We start from the raw sequence: 25,577 nt of genomic DNA on the forward strand, positions 1-25,577 counted from the left end.
GAGTGATGTGAGGTTGCAGCTGCTTTTTCTTTCTAACTGTCAGTGGGGGTGGGATTTGAATGGGTGGGGGCTTGGCTGTGTTCTGATTGGGTGGGGTGTCTTCTCATTGGTGGGGGCCTGGCTGTGTTTTGATTGGTTGGGGGTTGGCCGTGTTCTGATTGGCTGGATTTCTTGCTGCCCGGCTTCGAGTTCGAGGTCGCGCTGCATCTCCATAGTTGGTGTCGGCTTGCTTCATGTATGGCTCGGAGGGGTTTGGAGTGGGCAGTGGTGAGGTTGCAGGTATTCGTCTGTTCATGAGGGCGGGTTTCCAAATGGCTGGGAGGCGGGAGGTGTCATCTCGTTTGTTCATGCTGTGTGGGCGTTTGTTCATGCTGTGTGGGCGTTTTTCTATTTCTATGGCTTCTCTGATTATTCATTATTCATTATTATTCACACTTCAACAGCAGAATAATCATATAGGTCATCAGCCCCCAGAGACCACATCTGGAAAAGATCAGGGGGATTTTCAAGGAGTGGAGGTGGAAAATTGGAAATGCTTTTTAAAAACTGAAATACTTAAAATGATGGTGGAAACTTCTCCAAAGGGTTTATAGCAGCTTTACCTTTCATGCTATACTATTTTTTTCTCCTTTTTACTGAAAGTAATTTTAATTATGGCATGGAGGGTAAATCTATGAATCAAGTATAGCCCTAATGCATGACTTGCACATGCTTCATTAAGAGTGCTTTTTAGAATTTTTTTCCTCTGGTGACGTAAATGCCTAAAAGTCTAAAAAGAGCAGCAGTTTGGCAAGACCAGAAGCCAAAAAACCAGGGCAGTCCCAAACCCCGAGAAACCTGGAAGCATACATGAGAGTTTTTCCTCTTTGAAATGAGATCTGAAGCTGCTGTTGCAAAGAATGGGAAGCCACCAATTTGAATGTCACCCTCTGATGACATTTTGACAATAGTCTTTGTTGCTCCAGGGCAACCTATCAATGGATTTCAGAGCATTTTCCTTCCTGGATAAATGATTGAGACAGACTGGCTGTCCTTAAGTGGAAGAGGCATGTCAAATGTCAGCTGGCTGATACATTAGTTGACAAAAAGATTGCAACATAAAAGTTGCAAGATGGAGCATAATTTCTTCTTCAAAAATATTCAAACCTATATCTATCTATCTATCTATCCATCCATCCATCTATACATCCATCTATTTATATATGTCTGTCCGTCCGTCTATATCCATCCATCTATCTCTATCCATCCACTGATCAATCCAAAGGTGCTCTCTGAGCTTGCCTGTCTTCATTACCCAAACTAGGTAACATTATCAGTGCTAATCTGTGGCTACCATTGATGATGTTACCTAGCTTGAAATATCTGCAAGAAAACAGCCAAGAAATATCTGCAAGAAAACAGCCAAGCCCAGAGAGCACTAAGGACTCCTCATTTCAATCCTGAGCTACAGATATTCTCCTTTATTGATTTATCAATCTTTTATTTATTTATTTACTTATTTATCCTTAAGGTGCATATTCACCTTATAGCTATCAGCCTCCAGTCAATTAATACATATCCCAAATCCAAACTTAACTGCAAACAGCCTAATCTGTCAATCCATTATTAACTTGCTGAATTAGATTGTTAATCTGTGATGTGTTAAAATAATAATTTAAAAACAAAAATAAAAGAAAGACACCTGAACGCAGAGATCTTTTAAATCTATATCAAGCACAATTTATTTTCAGAACTGTGGATGTCTTTTCATGTTAGTTTCATAGAATGAAGGAATCGTGCAGGTCTTCTCATCAACCAACTGACCAAGGTAGGAGTTCTCACACCATCCCAGACAAATGGTTCTCCAATCTTTTCTTGAAAACTCCAGATTCCTTTATGAAAATAACTTTGATTGTAATGGAAGATCAACTACTGGGAATTTAAATTAGATTAATGAAAGAGGAAAGTGCTTGCATCTTCGTTACTAATGTTATTTTCTTTCAATGAATATGCAGACTTAAAGGCATGTGGGGTTTTTTTCAATTGATCTTGAAATGTTTTTTTCTGCCATGCTGATGCTGGGGAGATAACCTTCTTTCTACCCCTTTCACCCAAACTTCTGCAAAAATCTGAAGATACTGAATCAGGTTTTCCCGAAAACTCTTGACTCATCTTGGTATGGTGCCATGTTTGTCTGTAATCTGTACAGGTAGTCCTTGATATACAGAAATTCATCTAGTAATGGTTTAAAGTTACAACAGCACTAAAAAAAGTGACTGATGACCATTTTTCACACTTATGATGGTTCCCCATGGTCATGTGATTTATATGCAGATGCTTGACAACTGAGTCACATTTATGAGTTGCAGTGCCTCAGTCATGTGGTCCCGTTTTGCAACCTTCTTAGAAGCAAAAAGTTAATGGGGAAACCAGATTCATTTAACAATCGTTTTACTAATTTAACAACTGCAGTGATTTCCTTAACAAATGTTGCAATAAAAGTCATAAAACTTAACATCATAAATTTTGGGCTCAATTGTGTTGGTAAATTGAGGACTACCTGTATAAAAGTAAGTGGCACCATCAGAGAAGCTTCAACCCAACAAAAGAGCTTCACTGGATGAGCAGCTGAAGAGATAGTTTGTAACATTGAACACGATGGCATCCAAAGACCATGGGGGAGTTTTCTAACATGTGAGACAAAATATGGGGTTAGTGAAGAACTTTTCCCAAAAAAACTAGTGACAACACTTTTATCTTTAAAGGCAGGCAATTGATGCTAGTTTTAGACATGTTCCCTCCTTTTTAGAAAATGAGGGTGGGTGGGTGATAGATAAATGATAGATACTGGTTTTCCCCGAAAATAAGATCCAGTCTTATTTGTTTTTGGGGCCCAAAATAAGCACCAGGTCTTATTTTCATAGGATATCTTGCCCACTTACCTTAGGTGCACCACAGTGAGACCTCCTATGCCCCTACACGTGTTGGGCGGCTGCCTACTTCTTCTGCAGCTGCTCAAAGCCATTTGCGGCCAGATACCACATGGCACCTCATGCCAGTGCTGCCATTCATGGTAGGATGTCACATGGCTCATGGTGCCATTGCATGTGCAAGTGGCAGCAGCAGCATGATGCACCATGTGGCCTCCTTCCATGAGTAGTTGGAGTGGCATGATGCGCCACATGGCATCCAGCCACAGAAGAAGTCAGACAGTGGTATGACAAGTGTTGGGGCATGGGAGGCCTGGCTCTGGAGGTCCTAAGGAAAATGAGTGTGGTGCACATGGGGCAGCTCCACCCGCTCATCCCCACCCTAAGTTGATTTTATGCGTGTGCCTCATACAACCAGACAGTGGGATGGAAGGGGTGGGGTCTTAAGTAGGGCTTATATTAGGTGCACACATATTGAGGGAAACATGGCAGATGATAATAGATAGATAAATAGGTAGGTAGGTGGGTAGGTAGATGAGAGAGAGAGAGAGAGAGAGAGAGAGAGATAATAGAGAGATAGATGGTAGAGAGATAGAAGATAGACTATCAGAATGTTGGAACATTTAAATGTAAGCGCAGATGAGGGAAAAACAATTTATTTACAGGAATAAAGAAAGAAAAAAGAACAGATGTACAAAGTTACAACAGCACTGAAAAGTGATGTATGACCATTTTTCAAAGTTGCAACCTTTGTAGCATCCCCAAGGTCACGTGATCAAAATTCAAAGGGTTAGCAATCCACTCGTATTTATGATGGTTGCAGCGTCCCAGGGTCCTGTAATAACCTTTTGTGACCTTCTGACAAACACAGTTAATGGGGAAGCCAGATTCACCTTTGATGCTAACTTAACAACTGCAATGATTTACTTAACAATGTGGCAAGGAAGGTTGCAAAATGGGCAAAATTTAACAAATGTCTCACTGATCAATGGAAATTTTGGGCTCAATTGTAGTGATAAGTCAAGAACTATCTGTGCATTCCTTAACATATCTAATTATCTCCCTTAAAATAAATATTCTATGCTTAGCTATGCTAAAGCCATATTCTGTATCCTAGTCAGCAATATTATGAGCAATTTTCATCTTGAATTGGACCTGCTGCTATTTAGTGAGTCACTATCCTTTTAGCACTCAACATATGCTCAGGAGCACATGCTGTCACAAGACTTCCTGCTTCTGTCACTACAAAAATTCAATTATGTGTTGTTTTCTGTTGTTCATCATCAACAGTACATTTTCCATTACCATGATTTTTATTACAGAGATTTGTTCCTGATGCTAAGTGCCACTTCACTTAACAATCAGTCAGCCAGAAGGAACTATCTACCTCCATATTTGCAATTGATTGATTGACTTATTGCATGCCATCAAGCAATATTGACTCTTAGCAGCCATAAAAGATGGATTTTTTTCCATGAAGTTTTGTCCCTAATTCGATCATTCAAGTTTTCATTCAAAAAAAAATAATGAAAAATTTACACAATAGTAAAAGCAATACAAATTTAAGAAAAAGGGAAAAGAACAATAGTAAATAGATAAAGAAAGGAAAAAGGGAAATAAGGAAAAAAATAAAGAAGCAGCAACCAATCTTGACAGCAGTTAGAAATAAATTTATCATCTATTCTTATTAAGGCCTTCTTCCTTTCTTTCGCCCTTTCTAATAACAATCAGATCCATAAATTACCACTTCAGTTTTTTTCCCATTTTCAGCAAAAACTCCATAAAGGGTTTTCATTAACTAGTAATTGTACTTATTGTCTTCTCCCTAATCAAACAAGTCAATTTTGCCATCTCGTGAAATCTTATCCTCTTCACCAACTATGCCTCCATTATACATCTAGGTAGTCCTTGGCTTACAACCATTCCTTTAACTATTATTCACAATTATGACAGCACTGAAAAAAGTGAATTAGGATGGGTGCTTCCACTTACAACCGGTGCAACATCCCTGCAGTCGTGTGCTCAAAATTCAGGCACTTGGCAACTGGCATGTATTTACAATGCTTGTAGTGCTCCAGGGTTACGTGATCATTATTTACAAGGGGCTCAGCAGGGGGCTTCCAACAAGAACAGTCGATGGAGGAAGTTGGATTCACTAAATCAGCTATACTCAACTTTTCTGGCTTGGCGGAAGGCGGATGGAGATAGGAGGGTCCTGTGTTCAATTTATGTGTTTACTTTATTGATGAGCCCACAGGCCATATCAAAGTACAGAGTTCCAGACACAAATTATTACTAAAATCTGATAAAAACAATTTAAAGTGAAATTGGATAAAATACTGTTGAAAGGCTGGAAAATGCCTTTCCTTTGAGGATTCGGTTTTCCTGCTGGGAGGGCTCCAGTGCAGTACCTTTTCTCCTTTTTTGTGTGAGTGCTTGTGTTTGTATTTCTTAATGTTTTAAATCCTGTCAGGAGTTGTCTTCCTAATGTTTTCTTATATTTGTTTGGTGGCAATCTCCTGTGTGCTATGGAATTTATTTCGTGTCTTTTGTCTATTTGTTTTGCTGATTTGGCATGACCTTTTGTTTGTAAGGGATTTCTTTTTCTTGTTTCCCTAGCTTTCTTAATTACTTGGCTTTTGTCTAGGGGGCTTCTTTCAATACCTTTTATTAAATCTCTTTTCCTATGCAAGTTTGTTTTATGACTGGCCTGATGTTCCCTTTGGGCTTTTCCTGCTTGGGTGTCACCACTGTCCTCATGAAGTTCCCTTTCCACAATCCTTCATTTTTATTTTATTTTTTTTAAGAGGGTGGTCTCTGATTGAATGTCTGGGTATACTTGGTATTTGTGATCAGTCTGGATCATTATCATAGCTGTCTTCTCTTCTGAGAGGGAATACAGGCCTTTAGGCAGCTAAGGCAGGGTGGTATGCATCGACAGAGGCAACACATGAGGGCTCCAAAGACACAAATGGTGACTGTGGTTGTTATAAGGATTTTGAGCCAATGGAAATCTGGCATCCATGAGAAGAGCCATGAAAAGTCCAGGAATGATTGCTCCTGACCAATATTCTGAGATAGCTCTTTCAGGTGGTGGATGTCCCTCCCTACGAGTTCTGAGGTTTCGTCCAGATTGAGGCAACACATCCCTTAGAATTTTTCGCAGCCATAGTTATGCTTCAAGAGAAGGAAGCCTATTGCTGCCCAATTCTCAAAGGTGGCTTCTCTGACCTCCTCAGTTCTCTGTTAAGGGCATCCAGGGCATGGGAGGTCAAATTCAAGCTTTTTTTTTGCCAGGGTACATGCTAGTCTATTCAAATTTTTAGAATTTCTCACTGCCAATCCAGGTACCCCTACCAGGATATTGCCAATGAGATGTATTCTGTTTTTGTGGGAAGGAGACTTTGGAATCACAGTCTGAGTCTAGGGTTTGGAAGGCTCTCCTGTGTCGTCTCTGTAAGGATGGCATAAGCATGGTTAACCTTCCCAAGGTGCAGGGGCCATTTGTGGCATTTGCAGGAAGGTATGAGTAGGCTTTTAAGCCACAAAGGAAAAACCATCCTGGTGGGAGCTTCAGGTAACTCTATAAAATGATATGGTCTCTGTATAGTTGCATTTTAGTTCTGTGTTGCTAAGACTGGTGCATTCTGTGACCCTAGGTGTGCTGCACCCAGTGACATTATGATTTTCCTCCTGCTAAGCAAACGTTAGTGGTGTTGAGTATTTCTCTTGCTAAACATTCCCATATGTTTTCCTTTCTCTGGGATAAGCTTTGGTTCCAGGAACGCAGTTGCTTGTGTTACAAATGTTACAATTTTTACAGAAAATAATAATAATACATAGAATATATTGCATTTCATGTTCCCGTTGCTTGATTCCTTTTCTTCCTTCCTCCCCCCTCCTCTTTTTTTTTTAACTTTGTAACTTTTTAATAAAAGAGAAAAACAATGAGAAAAAAATCTCCAAAGGCATGATAAGAGTGAATCATTCATTCAAGTCAAGAGATCTTACTCATGCCTACTCCTTTCTGCACATTTCCCACCCTCCTTCATCCCTGTAGCTGTGGGACAATTTAAAAAAAAATCCAAATATGGAATTGCTAGAGAAACCCCATTCTTCTGCTACCTTCCTCAAATTTCACCTCTTCTAGCCCCAAGGAGCAAACAGTGAACCTTGTAGAGAGCAATTCACACAAAATGATTGGATTCATTCCCAAAGAAGCTTGTTTTTTTCTATTCTATTTCTATTTAGTGCAAATGTGAGGTTAATTAACTGAGCTTGGGGGAGTCCTCCATTGCCTTTTAAGGATGTGATGGACTCAAGGTTATTTCCTTTTTGCTTTGGTTTTTCTCCCATCTCAATTATTTTGCATTAAATGCCTAATCCTGCCTCTAAGGCAGTGTTCCCTGTTTTTTTTTTTTAAGTCATTTCCTGCCTCTCCCACACTAGTAGAAGATCAGGATTAATATGGTGGAAGTGTGGAGTTTGGAATAGAAAATATATTCAAACGGAAGGAATCAAGTATTTTCCCAATGACATTTGGCCCAAAAGATCAAGTTGGGGTCATTTTAACCATCCTTTAGACACTTTTAAGATCCTTTAGCAATCTTAAGACAGAAGAATTCTCTCTTGTTTGTGTTATAAAGTGACCCTCCTCCCTCCATAACTTGCAAAGGAAGAAGGTCAGAGACGGAGCTAAGATCTTGATTTGATTGTGTTTGTGTGTTCTTCTGGGTGGGCGAGTGCCCTGTAAAATAAACTCAGACCTTTGTGGAAAAAGGTTCTGTTTGTGTTGATCAGGACTTCCTTTGCTGACACCACCACCCATGCTCCTCCCCACTTGCAAAGACCCCCAGGCCTTGCTGGAAAAGGCTTCCTTCCAGCATAAGAATTGTCATTAGGGTAATTCCAGGGGCGGATTTCCCCTGCTTTATTAGGGTGCAATAGAGGCTCTAGTTCATCTCCCTCTCCATATATCACAATTTCAGGCTTATTTTCTTAGTGGAATGAAAGGGATGTTTACAGGAAGGGATTCCTGCTGCTTCTACTGTTTTCCTGAACGCACCCAGAAATATTACAAGAAATTTTTTTTTAATGTGTTGAAAGGCTGGAAAATGCCTTTCTTTTGAGGATTCGGTTTTCCTGCTGGGAGGGCTCCAGTGCAAGGACACAGACAACTGCTTGGAAGAGGGTTCCTTTTATTTTTCAGGAAGGCAAGAGATAGCAAGAAGTCTGCGTTCCTGGGGCTAGCCATCTTTGTATAATAAACCCCTGATTTTTATACCTTTTCTCCTTTTGTGTGTGAGTGCTTGTGTTTGTATTTCTTAATGTTTTAAATCCTGTCAGGGGTTGTCTTCCTAATGTTTTCTTATATTTGTTTGGTGGCAATCTCCTGTGTGCTATGGAATTTATTTCGTGTCTTTTGTCTATTTGTTTTGCTGATTTGGCATGACCTTTTGTTTGTAAGGGATTTCTTTTTCTTGTTTCCCTAGCTTTCTTAATTACTTGGCTTTTGTCTAGAGGGCTTCTTTCAATACCTTTTATTAAATCTCTTTTCCTATGCAAGTTTGTTTTATGACTGGCCTGATGTTCCCTTTGGGCTTTTCCTGCTTGGGTGTCACCACTGTCCTCATGAAGTTCCCTTTCCACAATACAATTTAAAATAAAATTGGAATAAAATACAATAACAATAAAATACAATGTAGAGATAAATCAAATACAATAAAATTATGTCAGTGTTACCCCTACAATCTACCCCAATCAGTCCCACATGTGCTGATCTCAACTGAACCATTTCACTTAAGTACTGTGCTGTGTTAAATGTTATTTTCAGTTTCTGGCCACACAGAAGGTAAGTTGTTTTGACATGGGAGCCCCAAAGGGTCATTCCTTTGGTATGTAGACCGAGGTACCTGTCTCTCACCCTATTTTATAGGCAACAATCAAATAGGATGTGAGCCATCTCTTCTACTTCTGCCACTCTGCAAATGCAAAGACATTCTTTGTAGGGTATACAATGGAATCTCCCATATCTGACCATTGTGTCGAGCTGCTCGAATCTTATTCACAGAAATATCTCCCTAAGATGATTTGGCAGTTGTAACTTTAAAATAGCTCTCTATTTGAAAAGTATGTTTGTATTGCTCAGCCATTTCAAGTTACCCACCTTACAAAGGATAGCTATACCATTTTGTGCTTCTATATCCTTAATTCTTTGGGCAGCTGTTTTTTTAAATTGTTCTCCTATTATGTAAGAGACAGGAAGCCCAGTGTTCCATTTATGAAACCATAATGGGCACCTGTTACACATGCAAGTGAAGCTTCACATGCAAGTGCCAGGGCCCGCCACTGTCATGCCCTTGTTGGAGTCTGATTCTGAGGGGGAGACTGAGCAGTTGACAGGGAGTGGGAGTGTGGCTCCGGTGGCTGTGGAAGAAATGGAGGAAGGGCACAGTTCAGCTGGGCTTTTGGAGGAAGACCCAGGCCACCACCTCTTCATCCTAGGGGATGCAGGCAGGAATGGAGAAGGGAGCAACATGGCTTACATGAGAGAAAAGGGCCCTGATCAGTTTCATTGGTTGCAGCTGGGAGAACAGAATATAAGAAGGACGTTTGCACACACTACCTTGCTGGAAGCAAAGCGTGCATTATCTTTTTTGAGACTTATCTGGGTTTTGGCATCCTCCCAACTGTGTGTGCTTCATTATCTTTTGGAAGTCTGCAATTTATTATCCTGGCCTGCCATGTTAATTACTTTAGTATGGTTTGTGTTGTTTCAGTTCTATTTGTTTCCTTGACTGATATAAATGCATAATAAAAACAACCTGGACTGACACAGAAGCTGAATTAAAGCAAGCTTGGAGAGCAAACCGCTGCCAAAAACAACCTTTAATAAAGTGCATCTATGAATTACTTGCATGTTAAGACAATAGTATGATCTTGGGTTGCTAATTCAGCAGCAAAGCTTGATTGCTGATAACATGTTTAAGATGCCATGATAAATCAACATGGCACAGGGAGGAATCTCATCCAACGCCAACATAGATGAAAATGTCATCTCATCCTCAAAATGAGAATGTTGGCTCATAATTATTAAGTCTATTTCTTACAGCAACTATTTAAATTGAAGCAACTGCTGAAATGTACACTGGAAGGTGTGGTGGAATCTATCATTCCTTTCTTCTTTTTCATTAAGTTTTTTTATTTTATATTTACAACAAGGCCATCTTTCATTTAAATAGTGTATCAATTGGGTACATATATCTTGTGCTAACAATTATAATTGTTATTATAATTGCCAAAATATCAGTAAATTTTCTTTATAAACCATTTTCACTTACATATTTTATCTTTATAACAATCTTATTTCTCTACTCAAATCTACTTGAGTAGATTTCATCTACTCAATTTTAATTTATTTCTTTATTTTCCAATTGTTAATAAAATAGATTCCATATCATACAGTATTCAGTTTCTTCTTTTTCTCTAATTGCCTATGTTAATCTATTCATCTCTGCACATTCTAATATTTTCTCAATCCCATCTCCCTCTTCTGGAATTTTTTCACTTTTCCAATTCTGAGTAAATACAATTCTAGCTGCAGTTAATACATAAATAATTAAATTTACATTTTCTTTGCTATAGCTTTCAGGTACCATCCCTAAAAGAAGTATTTCAGGTTTTAAATGTATATGTTGCTTTATCATTAAACCAACCATGTGTATACTTTTTTCCAGTATCTTTTGGCTTCTGTGCATGTCCACCACATATGGTAGTATGATCCAGGTGTTTGATGGCATTTCCAGCATTTGGCTGATTTATCTTTAAACATCTTTGCCAATTTTGCTGGTGCAAAGTGCCATCTATAAAACATCTTATACAAATTTTCTTTATATGCTGTCGATATTGTTAATTTATAGTTTCTTTCCCATAGCTTCTGCCACTTATCTAATTCTATAGCATACCCCCTCCCAAAATTGCCCACACTATCATTTCCTTCACTTGTTCTTTTTCTAATTTGACACCGAATAAATAACAATACAAATTTTTAATCAGCTTGTCTTCCTGTTAGTAATTTTTTTCAATTCTGTTAACTCAGCTTTAACATCTTTTTCATATCTTGACTGTATATGAGTACCAATGCATATATCAACCCCTTGTTCATTCAACTCTTGTTTAGTTTTGAGCTCACCCTTTTCATTCAGTATATCCTTATATCTAACAATAGATCCCATTTTACAAACATTTGGATGTATAAGTGCTTCCATTGTTGATAACCAGACTGGAATTTTCAAATAATGTTGTTCTCTGATTTTCTCCCATATGAACAATAAAGCATTTCTAACATAATGTCTTTGAAAATAACCGTGTATCTTACATACCATAAAAAAAAACATGCCAGCCCAATTGCAAATCATGCCCCTCCAACTTCAACAACTTGGAATTTGGATTGCAACAACTACAGAAACATAGATGGGGGTGTTCTGTCATTCCTTTCTGCTATCACCCACAACTGAACAGAATGGAATTCGCTAGCTGTCATTTAACAAACAAAAGCTTCTAGTCCTCATGCTGACACAGACGCTTGGCAATGTGTGAAAGCCTCTAGCAATTTCTAAAAGCTCTTTACCACTGCATGGAAGCATTTCTGGTATTTCCTGTTGTTTTCTTCCCTGCTGGTAACAAATACCTCTTGATCTCCATCAGGACGGTTGGCTTCCTTAACTGATATTCAGAGACGGTGTCAGATGAGACAGGAGCATTTTAACATAAGGTGGGTTATGAGATTTATCTGGATTATTTAAAAGTGTAAATTGGTGGTGTTAACCATTCTTTGGCAGCAGGGATGAATACGAGATGGCACTAAACTTTTAGAGAAAAAGAGGTTTAACATCCTTTCTCCAGTTCATCTTTTTTTCCAAAGAACTTAAAAGGTACAATCTTTTTAAACAAATAATGGCAAGCCCCTATGGATTTCCTCTGCTTAACCATGGGGATATAGAGATAGGTGAGAGATGATATGGCAGGTAATTGGTGAGATAGGCAGGCAGGCAGGCAGGCAGGCAGGCAAAGAGGCAGACAAATGATAGATAGATGATGGATGGATGGATGGATGGAGAGAGAGAGAGAGATAGAAAGATATAGATGAGAGTGAGAATGATAAAGAGAGAGAGAGAGAGATGTTAGATAGAGATGATGGATGGAGAGATGATGGATGGATGGAGAGATAGAGAGATATAGACGAGAGAGAGAATGATAGATGATAGATAGAAGAGATAGATAGATAAATAGACATTGATAGATGATGGATGGATGGATAGAGAGAGATAGAAAGATATAGATGATAGATAGATGATAGATTATGGATGGATGGATGGATGGATAGATGATGGATGGATGGATAGATAGATAGATAGATAGATAGATAGATAGATAGATAGATAGATAGATAGATAGATGATAGGGGATGAAAGAGAGACAGACTATCAGAACGTTGAAATATTTAAATATAAGCGCAGATGGGGAAAAGATAACTTATTGTCAGGAATAAATAAAGAAAACATCTGTGTTCTTACCAGATGCTTAATCCAAGATGAGAAATCGGGGATGCCTTTACACAAGGTACTAAATTTGACTAGTGCTAACTTTGGCAAAGTATCAATTCAGCCATGTGTTTATGGTATGGTGTGTGGACTTGAAGAGTTAATTTAAGGTGATATGAATACTGCACATCTCTCTCAATCCCTCTGTTATTGTTACCCATGATTATAGTTCTTCCTTTTCTTTTCCTACTTCATTTTCCTTCCTTCCTTCCTTCTTTCTCAAATTTGTATAGCGACCCATCTCACAAAAAGCGTTCACCAGTCAATTAGAAAAAGAATATATATCTAAAAACAGACATTTAAAAATAGAAAAATCAGTATTAAAAAGGAAGAAAATTAAAACTAAAATATATACAAATCTGAAGCAGAGGGAATGGGGCACAGGGAGCCACTTAAACAAGGATCCTGGGGCCCCCAGGCCTGTTGGTATAATCAGCTCTTGAGGAACTTCCAGACCATCAGAAGGGATGGAGCTAACCTAATATCTGGGAGAGAATGTTCCATAAGGTGGGTGCAGGGGTGGGTTTCTACCGGTTCTGTCCTCCTCTGTAGAACCAGTAGCTCTGAAGAGCAGCAGACATAGAACCGGTTCTATGTCTGCTGATGTTTTTGCTCACCAGCCCACCTGGGCTCTTACCTGATCTTTATTTCTTGATTTTTCAACTTCAGCTGCCGAACAAGGCACAGCTGCAGTTTAAAAAGCAGGAAAAGAGGGCTGTTTCAAAGGCTGCTTCTCTGCACGTAGCGTGCTGATGACGATTTACAGGCACGCAGCTAGCAGTGTGCAGAGAAGCACATCATAAATCACCGAACCTCGTAAATCTGAACCGGTAGTTAACCCTGTCATATCCCACCCCTGGGTGGGTGCCAAAGCAGAGAAGGCCCAACGCTCTGAACTCATTAAAAGTTTTTATGTCAGGCAATATATGTACTTGTTTTCCTCTTCCCCCAAAATGAATGCCAGATATTTTGTTGGTTTGTCACATAAACTAATCAAACTAAGGACAACCTAAATCTGATTCAGACCTAGGCAAAGTAAGAGATAGAGACAACTTCAAAAAGAAAAGGTAGACAAAAACACTTGTCTTGCTTTATTTGTTTTCCCAGTATGTTTTGATTGCATATTAATAACCTATGACAATAACTAAGTGTTGCATCTTATGATTCTTGATGAATGTATTTTATGTTTTCTTATGTACACTGAGAGCATATGCACCAAAGACAAATTCCTTGTGTGTCCAATCACACTTGGCCAATAAATAATTCTATTCTGTTCTATTCCTGAAAAATATTTGTCTCGTGTTAGGTGCAAATAGGGACATATGCTTTGATCTTTCCTGAGGAAGCCATTTTGTTTTTGTGCTTTGATCATCCAACCTCCTGCTTCTATGTCCACCCGATTTCATTCCCTCTTCTTCTTTTTTCTTTCTCTTGAGAAGTTACTGAGGAAGACCAAGACAAGAATGACCAACAAGGGCCTAAGTCCCAGGCTAACCACAATTCTCCTCCTGTTGATGGCTTGGTTGGCTATGATCAATGCTGCCACTTTTGAGAAGTTCCTGCGACAGCATGTGGATTACCCAAGGACCGAAGTCCCAGATACCCAACGGTACTGCAATCTCATGATGAAACGTCGGCACATGGCAACCAGTAAATATTGCAAACATCTCAACACGTTTGTCCACATGGAAGTCCCTCAGATCCAAGCCGTCTGTGGCCCGGCAGGAGAACCAACCGTGGGAGACCTCCGGGAGAGTAACTCCAGCTTCCCCTTGACATTGTGCAAACTTTATAGGGGCTCCTGGGCTCCAGATTGCAACTACATTGGAACCAGCGCTGTCAATAGGATTATTATTGCTTGTGAAGATGGCTACCCAGTCCACTTGGAAACTGAAGTTCCAGGTTATATGGAGCTGGAGGAGTGAAGAAATGTGGGTCCAAAGTAACCATTTCAGCTGTCTGCTTTTTCTCTCTATTTGCTTCTACAGGTAGGCCTCGACTTACAACCATTCATTTAAGCAACTGTTCCAAGTTACTAAGGCTTTGAAAAAAGTGACTAGAAAAAAGTCACTTGACTTGAAAAAAAAAGGGACACTGGGGGAAAAAAGTGACGTTTTTCACACTTATGAACAATGCAGCCTCCCCATGGTCATGTGATCAAAATTCAGATGCTTGGCAACTGGTTCGTATTTATGATGGTGGATTGCCTTTTGCGACCTTCTGACAAGCAAAGCCAGATCATTTAACAACCATGTTATGAACTTAATAGTTGCAGTGATTCATTTAACAGCTCTTGCAAGAAAGGACATAAAATGGAGCAAAACTCATGTCAACAGAAATTTTGGGCTCCATTATGGTCTATATTGAGGACTGTTTCTAGTTGATGATTAATTGATTGATTGTTTGGCTGATTCTGTGCCATCAAGTTATTTTCAACTTTTAGCGACCCTATAGATAGATTTTATCCATGTCAATCTCTCTCTATCTTTGGTGTTTCAACTCTCCCATTGGTGTCCACTGCATCATCCTCATTCTTATAGTTATGAAGAAGAAAATCTATTTCTCTGCTTTTCTCTTGGAAATAAAAACCAACTGAGTTTAAAACTGTTGATTTTGTTTGCAATGCTTTGGAAAGGTTTCTTGTTCATTAATAGTACAAATTTTAAAAAACATGAATGGTAATATTCTGGTCTCTGGTTGTAATAAAATTTGATTTGCAAATGCAAAAATGCCCAGCAATATTAGTAGGTTCAACACTTGTATTAATCTTTCAACCTGCAGTTTTAATAATTGAATTAATTATTTTTCCCACGTGAACAATTCCTGGCAACTGTAGATGATAGAATCCTTCTGAAGTAGCACAGATCAAACAAAATTGTTCTATGAAAGAAAATATAAAAAAAGGAGGGCTCATCCAGGATTTGAACCAGGGACCTTTCTCATTCTAAGGGAGAATCATACCCCTAGACCAATGAACATCAGATGTTTTTTGTTTTCTTCAGCAACATTTTTGAGTTTTAGAGCCACCTAGTGGAAAATATACTACATATATTTACTGTGATTTGAAAGTGGAGATTTAATCCTTTTTATTTGTCAATCCTCAAGGAAAAGAGAAGGGAAGTGCCATAAAAACCAATCTCGATCACATCTTCCAAATCCAGGATGTAAAAAGATTTCTTTTAACTATCTCTGCCTTCTAGTTTGCATTTTCCTTGTCTTCTTCCATAATCGCGTAAGGAAGGGAAAGGGGAAAAATATTGACATGGTAAGCCGGAAGGAAAAGAGGACAAGGAGGAGGGATGGAGGAAGGAGGGAGGGGGAAGGAGGAAGGAAAACAAGACAAGGAGGAGGGAGGAAGGAGGAAAGGAAGAAAGGAAAACAAGACAAGGGGATGGAGGGAGAAGGGATGGAGAAAGGAAGGGAAAGGAGGGACAGAGGGAGAGAGGACAAGAAGGTGGGAGGGAGACAGAGAGAAAGAGAAAGAAAGAAAGAAAGAAAGAAAGAAAGAAAGAAAGAAAGAAAGAAAGAAAGAAAGAAAGAAAGAAAGAAAGAAAGAAAGAAAGAAAGAAAGAAAGAAATTAGATGACTCCCCGTTGTTGAAATAAAATAGCTGGGGTTTGGGGCTTCCTCAAAGCGAAACTTTTAAGGATACGGAGTGACTCCGGTCCCTGGCACCGTCAGGCTAGCATCCCCGATAGTTCTGATCCTTGCCAGGAAGAATTGTTGGTATTGCGCAGCCAAAGTAGGTGAGGATCTGGATGCAAAACGTCCTTCTTCCTTCTTTCACTTGTTTTCTCTCAATGACAAGGACACCAAAAGGTATTTTGGGATTCTCAATTCCTTTGGCACCATCTTCTCTAAAGGAAAGGAAGGAAAAAGAAAAGAAAAAAAAAGACAAATCATCATTTTTCCCCCCCCACCTCCATTCTTTCACTTTTTTTGGTTCACTTTTGTAACCGGTTCCAATTGAAGCGCTTGGAAATGTTCCTAACAGGGAGACTTCTGCTAAATCGCAAAATTCCCCCCCAAATCCAACAAGATTTCAGAACCAGTTGCTGACCCCAGCATAACAAAGGCCCCAGCGAGATTTGAACTCACGACCCCTGGTTTACAAGACCAGTGCTCTGCCCTCTGAGCTATGGAGCCTTGCTTGATGCTAAATATGCAGTCAACTGCCTAGAAAACACCTAACCAAATCACACTTTCTCAGTACTGACTTAAAGTATTTATTTTCCTCTTCATCTTGCCACGCTTTGGATTTTAAGTTTTAAATTTTATATGTCATGTCGTATGCCTTATTTTAATGGTGATGCTCCTGAATTATTCTTCTTCATCATCACCATCATCCTGCCTTTTAAAATATCTAACAAAGCAGGGAACATGCCTAATATAAAGGTATTAATTAATTGTTACTTAATATAGATGTATTTGGGGAAGTTAGGGTTTTCACTTAAATATATTTCAAGGTGCCCTTTTCCCTCAAAAAATCAAAAGAAACGAATTAAGGATGACAATGAAATAGCAATGCAAGCTAAGATAAAGAAAATCAGGCAAATTATATCTATCTTTGGCATGTTTTGGTCATCCTTTTCTGCATGGAAATATTTGTTATTCCTAACTTTAGCCTTTTCATTCAAAATATCTTACCGTTCTATAGGGTTGCAAGCATAATCTTATAAACAAGCCAAAAAACAAAACTTTCTATTCCTCTCTGAATAAATGTAATGCCCTTTCTACATTTAATACATATTTTAAATATTAAAAATAAGTTATTTTTAAAAAGCAGGGCTCGTCCGGGATTTGAACCCGGGACCTCTCGCACCCAAAGCGAGAATCATACCCCTAGACCAACGAGCCAGCTGTGCAAATCTTTTTTCAAGCCTTCTTTGGATGCAGAAAACGGATAGTATTCTGGTATTCATGTTTAAAAGCCTGAACTATTCCTTTTTTTTTTTTAGGGGGAAAAGACTGCATTTAATTTTGTCTCTCCGTAATAGCATTTCTTGGCTGCAGTTGAAAAGCTGGGAAAATGAAAACTTTGATCAAGTTGTCTGAACGCGCCATTCCAAACCAAGAGCGTGCAAACAGATCTATATATTTACGCCACGAATGGACAAGAAGATCCTATTTTCAAAAAAGACGCCAAAAAAAGCCCCTAGCAGATGGCCTCCAGCTCCACAGAAAGACACGAGGAAAGCAGGCAAATTTCTCGGTGGAAAATCGCATGTTTAGGCAAAGAAGCGCCACGTAATCCGAGGAAGCAATGGAACAATCTGGGCTCTCTTGCAAAAGAAACATGGATCCAAACATCTGGAAAACGCAGGTGGGCAACTGCTTCACTCTCCGCAGCATCAAGGGATGTTTTCCGACGTGAGCGCCGGCAGAGATGCGTGCTAGCTGAGGATAGCCCCGGGGCATTCCCAGCCTCCCTGTTGTTTCCCGTGCAAGAATGCGATAAGAAGAGCTGTCCCAGTGGTGCTTTTATCAAGAGGCAATTGGACTTCTGGTTTTTCTTTGAAGACGTTTCGCTTCTCATCCGAGAAGCTTCTTCAGCTCTTCTCTCTTCTTCAGAGAGAAGAGAAGAAGCTTCAGAGAGCTGACGAAGGCCTTCAAAGAAAAACCAGAAAGTCCAGTTGCCTCTTGAAAGAAACACCTTTGGGACAATCACGACCTGGTGGCTGAGAATCTCCAAAGGCAATAAGAAGAGCTGCGATTCGTCTGCGCCAGGAATGGGGGAGGAGAGGGATGGGATTGGATGGAGATCCCCTCCTTTGGAACAAGAGACCTTCCTAGTAAGTGTGATGACGCTGCGGGGGGCGGGGGTGAGTGAGTGAGAGAGAGAAAGAGTAATATTTCAGGCACATTAAGTGAAGATTCAGCTCTTTGGAGGAGTTTTAAATCAAGGGTGTCCAACTTCACCAACTTTAAGGCTTGTGGACTTCAACTCCCAGAATTCCCAGCCAGCCTTGCTGTTCCCCCACTAAAAGGGGAAAACAGAATACGGAGAAAGTGTGTGTGGACCATGAGAACCTGGCAACCATCAAGCTCACCATTGCAGGTGCTTGCAGGAGGTGGACTGTTCCCATAACAAAAGGATGTTCCATAATTGGTCAATGTGATCACCCAGGGATGGGGAGAAAGGAAAGCTATTGTTTAACTAAGCAAGGAAAACCAGAACTGGTTTTGATTCTTCAGTACCAGAATGGTGTATTCAATAAAGTTTTACTTTGGGGTATTCAAAGGTCCTGATAGCATTTTCTTGTTTTGGGTTCATTACCGTGTTTCTCCAACAATATGCCCCCCCCCCCCAATAGGAAGGCCCAGAATGTTTTTAGGCATAAAATGAAATTAAGCTCCTCCCCCCATGCAAAATGGTGAGGAAGGGTGGGGCAGCCATGCCTTGCCACCAGCTGCTCCTAATGGCCGATCATGGTGGACCATGGAGAGCTCCCTACTCCCACCAAGTACCTTTGCTGCAGACCTGGGTATGGTGCTGCCTGCAAGCTGGGTCAGCTGCCGCCCCATTTGAAGCTGCTGCCACTGTGTTTGGAGCTGCCACCGCAGCATTTGGAGCGTTGCTGCCACATTTGGAGCTGCCACCGCATTTGGAACTGTCACTGCCATGTTTGGAACTGCCACCACTGTTTTTGGAGCGCCAAACGCAGCAGCGGCAGCTCCAAACATGGCAGTGATGCTCTGAACGCGGCAGCGGCGGCTTCAAACATGGTGGCAACTCCACACATAGTGGCGATGCTCCAAACGTGGTGAGGGCAATTCCAAATGTGGCGGTGATGCTCCAAACATAGCGGCGGCAGCTCCAAACGCAGCAGTGATGCTCCAAACGGAAGAGGACACCCAAGAGGAAGCATCGGTAGTGGGCACCCCGCTGAGGCTGACATCCACGCCACTGCTGCCCGCCCAAGGATGCAACGGAGGGGCTAAGTCACCCCTGAAACGACATCCTAGCTGTTTTTTCAGGGCTCAAAAAAAAGTAAGACCCAGCCTTATTTTATGAGAAACACGGTAGTTGGACAGTTGACAGTATTCATATATTTAATGTCAACTCATAAAACATTTTCTATGCCCATTTTATAGTTGCCAACAGAAAGGCGTGGGAGGAAGGAGTTTGAAAGGGCAGTGCAGCAGTTTGGAATCGAAAGTGCATTCCATTCATACCTTGCAAAGATTATAACTAACCGACTGGAGTTTCTGCTATGCAAATCTCTAATTGGAGAACATGATTGATGACTCTTGGCTATAGACATGTTTCGTTGGAGAATATGAATTATGATACACCCAGAGGGGGTGTGGGAAAACCAGGGTCAAGGGTGACAGTGAATTATATGACTCAGAATTGGCTACACACATGTCATATCATCATGTTAGCTCCTAATAAATCTCTTGGTGGCTCAAAGTTCATGATTTAATTAAGGCCACTGCCGGAATCCTGACTTTTATGTTAAGCAAATGTGCATAGCCACCTGTCTCACATGAAGTGCCTCTGAACATTGTGCAGCAATCAAATTAAAAACACTATTCATGGCACTATTGATAAACAGTCCCAGGGTCATGTGATCAGTTTTTTGCAACCTTCTGACAAGCAAAGTCAATGGGGAAGCCAGATTCACTTAACAATCATGTTACTAACTTAACAACTGCAGTGATTCACTTAACAACTGGTGGCAAGAACAGTCTTAAAATGGGGCAAAATTCACTTAACAATCGTCTTGCTTAGCAAAGAAAATTTTGGGCTCAATTGTGGTTGTAGGTCAAGGACTATATATAGTTCAAACATATTGGATTTGGAATGTGTTTTCTCATTGGCTAGCATCGTTGAATAGTTTATGCACAGGGTACAGCAAGATCCAGAGGCACTCTGAACAAATGGGGCTATTTGATAGCTTCTTCCCTTTGTGATTATGGTGACATCCAGACAATGACACATATCTATATCTGCCCTTTGTGTCCTGAGTGGGAATAGAATAGTTTAGCATAGCATAGGAATGGGATGGGATGGGATGGGATGGAATGGAATGGAATAGAATAGAATAGAATAGAATAGAATAGAATAGAATAGAATAGAATAGAATAGAATAGAGGGATAGCATAACATAGCAAATTGAAATAAGATGAAATAGAACAGCACAGACTAGATTGGAATTGAACGGAATAGAATTGGAATAGAAAATGGGAATAGCATAGCATAGCAAATTGAAATAAGATGAAATAGAACAGACTAGACTAGATTGGAATTGAATGAAATAGAATTAGAACAGAGAATGAGAATAGCATAGCATAATGAATGGGAATGCGATGGAATGGAGAATGGGAATAGCATAGTACAGCATAGCATAGCAAATGGAAATAAAATGGAACAGAACTGAACTGAACTGAACAGAATAGAATAGAATAGAATAGACTGGAATAGGATAGAGAATGGAAATAGCATAGCATTGACGTAGCAAATGAAAATAAAATGGAATGGAACAGAATGGAATGGAATGGAATATAATTGAATAGAACATGAAGAAAACAGGGCAGGACAGGACAGAATAGAATAAATAGAGAAAGGGAATAGCATAGCATAGCATAGCATAGCATAGCATAGCATAGCATAGGAAAACATACCATAAGAAAGCATAGCATAGGGAATAGGATAGAAGGGAGAGGAAGGGAAGGGAAAGGAATGGAACAGAACAGAACATAAAAAATAGAGATGGGAATAGCATAGTATAGATTAGCATAGATTAGCATAGCATAGTTATATATCATTATATAGCAAATGGAATGGAAAGGAATGGAATAGAAAACGGGAATAGCATAGCATAGCACAGCATAGCATGGGGAATAGAATAGATAGAAGAGAATTCTTTATTGGCCAAGTATGATTGGACACACAAGGAATTTGTCTTGGTACCTATGCTCTTAGTGTAGATAAAAGAAAAGATACATTTGTCAAGAGTCAAGAATCATAAGGTACAACATTTAATAACAGTCATAGGGCAGGGGTCCCCAAACAACGGGCCGCGGACCGGTACTGGTCCGTGGAACATTTCCTACTGGGCCGCCGGTTTGCTGGGCGCCGCCATCTTGTTTGATGAGAAAGTGCTTCAGGGTGAGCTTTTCCAGTTGGAAAGTGGCGTTTGGGTCCTGAAGGAATCCTCGCACCTTAGTTTCATTGAATGTGGGGGCTTCGAATGAAACTAAGGCGCGAAGATTCTTTCAGCACCCAAGGCAAGGCGAGATGAGCGACCGTCCCGAAGCCGTCCCGAAGCGAAGCCCATCGACAAAGGTACAAAGGAGGAGTTGAAGGTGGCGGGGAGAAGCGGGGGACGGCTGGCTGGCCGGTCGCTCGGCTCGGCTCGCCTTGCCTTGTCATGCGTGCTGATGCCGGTACCGGGCCGCAGATCATTTTGTGATGCCGGTACTGGGCCGTGGTACAAAAAAGGTTGGGGACCACTGTCATAGGGTACAATCAAATCATGCTAGGAAACAGTAAATAAAAACTGTTAGGATACAAGCAACAAAGTTACAGTCATACAGTCATATGTGGGAGAAGATGTGTGAAAGGAAGGATGGGAGAATTAATAGTAATGCTGAGTTAGTAAATAGTTAGACAGTGTTGAGGAAATCATTTGTTTAGCAGAGTGATGGCATTTGAGAAAAAAACGTCCTTGTATCTAGTTGTTCTGGTATGCAATGCTCTATATAGAATGGAAGGGAAGGGAAGGGAAGGGAACAGAATAGAATAGAACAAAATGGAATGAAATGGAATAGAGAATGGGAATAGCATAGCATAGCATAGCATAGAGAATAGAACAGAAGGAAAGGGAAGGGAGCAGAATAGAAAGGAACAGAACAGAATAGAGAATGGGAATAGCATAACATGCCATAGGAAATGGAAATAAAATGGAATGGAATGGAACAGAAAAGAATACAATAGAGAATCGGAATAGCATAGCATAGGAAATAGAATAGAAGGGAAGAGAATGGGGAAGAATAGAAAGGAACAGAACAGAACAGAATAGACTAGAGAATGGGAATAGCATATCCTAGCATATCCTAGCATAGGGAATGGAATGGAATGGAATGGGGTGGGATAGGATAGGATAGGATAGGATAGGATAGGATAGGATAGGATAGGAGAATAGCGAATGGAAATATAAATGAAACAGAAGAGAAGGGGAGGGAATGGAATGGAATGGAATGGAATAGAATAGAATAGAATAGAATAGAATAGAATAGAATAGAATAGAATAGAATAGAATAGAATAGAATAGAATAGAATAGAATAGGAGATGAGAATAGCGAATGGAAATAAAAATGGAACAGGGAATAGAATAGAATAGAATAGAATAGAATAGAATAGAATAGAATAGAATGGAATGGAATGGAATGGAATGGAATGGAATGGAATGGAATGGAATAGAATAGAATATGAGATGAGAATAGCGAATGGAAATAAAAATGGAACAGAATAGAATAGAATAGTAGAATAGAATAGAATAGAATAAAATAGAATAGAATAGAATAGAATAGAATAGAATAGAATAGAATAGAATAGAATAGAATAGAATAGAATAGAATAGAATAGAACAGGAGATGAGATGAGATGAGATGAGATGAGAATAGCGAATGGAAATAAAAATGGAACAGAATAGAACAGAACAGAACAGAACAGAATAGAATAGAACATGGCAATAGCATAGCATAGCAAATGGAAATAAAAATGGAACATAACACAGAACAGAACAGAACAGAACAGAATAGAATAGAATAGAATAGAATAGAATAGAATAGAATAGGAGATGAGAATAGCGAATGGAAATAAAAATGGAACAGAGAATAGAATAGAATAGAATAGAATAGAATAGAATAGAATAGAATAGAATAGAATAGAATAGAATAGAATAGAATAGAATAGAATAGAATATGAGATGAGAATAGCGAATGGAAATAAAAATGCAACAGAATAGAATAAAATAATAGAATAGAATAGAATAGAATAGAATAGAATAGAATAGAATAGAATAGTAGAATAGAATAGAATAGAATAGAACAGGAGATGAGATGAGATGAGATGAGAATAGTGAATGGAAATAAAAATGGAACAGAATAGAACAGAACAGAATAGAACAGAATAGAATAGAATATGGCAATAGCATAGCATAGCAAATGGAAATAAAAATGGAACATAACACAGAGCAGAACAGAACAGAACAGAATAGGAATAGAATAGAATAGAATAGAATAGAATAGAATAGAATAGAATAGAATAGAATAGAATAGAATAGAGAATGGGAATAGCATAGCATAGCATAATGAATGGGAATGGAATGGAACAGGAATAGCATAGCATAGTGAATAGAATGGAAGGGAAGGGAAAGGAAATGTAAGAACAGAATATAATAGAGATGAGAATAGCAAAGCATAGCGAATGGAATGGAATAGAATGGAATGGAACGGAACAGAACCGAATGGAACAGAATGGAACATAACAGAACAGAATAGAGAATGGGAATAGCATAGCTTAGTATAGCATAAGGAATGGAATGGAACGGAACAGAACAGAACAGAACAACAGAATAGAATAGAAGATGGGAATAGCATAGAAATGGAAATAAAAATGGAACAGAATAAAATAGAGTAGAGTAGAACAGAACAGAACAGAACAGAATAGAATAGAGAATGGGATTGCATAGTATAGCATAATGAATGGGAATGGAACAGAATGGAGTAGAGAATGGGAATAACATAGCATAGAGAATAGGAAGGAATAGAATAGAATAGAACAGAACAGAACAATAGAATAGAATAGAATAGAATAGAATAGAATAGAATAGAATAGAATAGAATAGAGAATGGGAATAGCAAAGCATAGCATAGCATAGCATAGCATAGCATAGCATAGCATAGGGAACAGAATGGAAGGAAAGGGAAAGGAAAGGAACAGAATAGAATAAAATAGAGAGAGGAATAGCATAGCATAGGATAGCATAGAAAATGGAATGGAATGGAACAGAACAAAATGGAACGAAATAGAATAGAATAGAGAATATGAGTATAGCATAGCATAGCATAGCAAATGGACATAAAAATGGAACAGAATGGAATGGAATAGAACAGGACAGGACAGGACAGGACAGGACAGGACAGGACAGAACAGAACAGAACAGAAGAGAACAGAACAGAACAGAACAGAGAATGGAACAGCATAGCATAGTACAGCATAAAGAATGGAATGAAATGAAATAGAATAGAATAGAATAGAATAGAATAGAATAGAATAGAATAGAATAGAATAGAATAGAATAGAATAGAATATAAATCAAAGGTGGTATTCATCAGGTTCTGACCAGTGTTGGAAAAATCAGTAGCAGATGTTTTGAGTAATTTGGAGAACTAGGAAATACTACTTCTGACTGGAAATTTTACAGTATCCTTCCCCTGCCACGTACACCAAACCATCCCCTCAGAACCAATACTAAAAAAATTGAATCCCACTACTGATGGGAATAGCATGGCATAATATATAGTATAGCAATTGGGAATGGAATTGAATGGAGTGGAACAGAACATAATTGAACAAGAACAGGACAGAACAGGACAGGGCAGAATGGAGAATGGGAATAGAATAGCATAGCATAATGAATGGGAATGGAATGGAATAGAGAATGGGAATAGTATAGCATAGCGAATAGAATTGAATAGAACAGAATTGAATTGAATAGGTTCTTTATTGACCAACTGTGATTGGACGCAGAAGAAATTTGTCTCCAATGCATAAGCACTCAGTATACATGCAAAACAACAGAGTAATAATAATTATATAATGTCTACATATAGAGAGAGATATATAAGTGTATAGCATATCTATAGTATGTCTTATTTTAATTGTAATGCTCCTGACACAAATAAACAAACAAACCACTAGTTCTCCATTTGCTAAAACTAGGCTTAGATCCACATCCAAGTGAACCACGCCAATTGTGGCTGAACTCTGGCCCTGAATCTAGATAAAGTCCCTTTTCTGTATCCAATATTAGCTGTATCACAATTCATTTGC

The 25,577-nt window shown here is 39.2% G+C and overlaps 1 protein-coding gene and 2 non-coding genes across 4 annotated transcripts; 1 reads left to right on the forward strand and 2 right to left on the reverse strand.

Annotated features, from left to right (window-relative positions):
- Positions 1-11,488: 11,488 nt before the first annotated feature.
- Positions 11,489-15,388, forward strand: RNASE12 (ribonuclease A family member 12 (inactive)). 2 transcript variants are annotated; one of them, XM_026720637.2, is made up of 2 exons: positions 11,489-11,682; positions 13,951-15,386. In XM_026720637.2, the coding sequence occupies exon 2, from the start codon at positions 13,975-13,977 to the stop codon at positions 14,434-14,436; it is 462 nt and encodes a 153-aa protein (XP_026576422.1). In that variant the 5' UTR covers positions 11,489-11,682; positions 13,951-13,974; the 3' UTR covers positions 14,437-15,386. The 2 variants fall into 2 exon arrangements, with proteins under 2 accessions (XP_026576422.1, XP_087774042.1); XM_087917916.1 differs by lacking the exon at positions 11,489-11,682 and adding an exon at positions 11,777-11,842 and having other exon boundaries at positions 13,951-15,388.
- Positions 15,389-16,584: 1,196 nt separating this feature from the next.
- On the reverse strand, positions 16,585-16,657 carry TRNAT-UGU (transfer RNA threonine (anticodon UGU)). Its single transcript has one exon. It is a non-coding gene; the product is annotated as a tRNA-Thr (tRNA).
- A 639-nt stretch (positions 16,658-17,296) lies between these two features.
- TRNAP-UGG (transfer RNA proline (anticodon UGG)) lies at positions 17,297-17,368 on the reverse strand. The gene has a single exon. It is a non-coding gene; the product is annotated as a tRNA-Pro (tRNA).
- Positions 17,369-25,577: the final 8,209 nt, after the last annotated feature.

Source organism: Pseudonaja textilis, chromosome Z (genome assembly GCF_049901715.1).
Source record: "Pseudonaja textilis isolate UNSWEBS1 chromosome Z, rPseTex1.2, whole genome shotgun sequence".
Lineage (NCBI taxonomy): Eukaryota > Metazoa > Chordata > Lepidosauria > Squamata > Elapidae > Pseudonaja > Pseudonaja textilis.

Bases quoted from the DNA above. Each gene is read 5' to 3' on its own strand.
- RNASE12 (XM_026720637.2), top strand. From the start codon at position 13,975: ATGACCAACAAGGGCCTAAGTCCCAGGCTAACCACAATTCTCCTCCTG.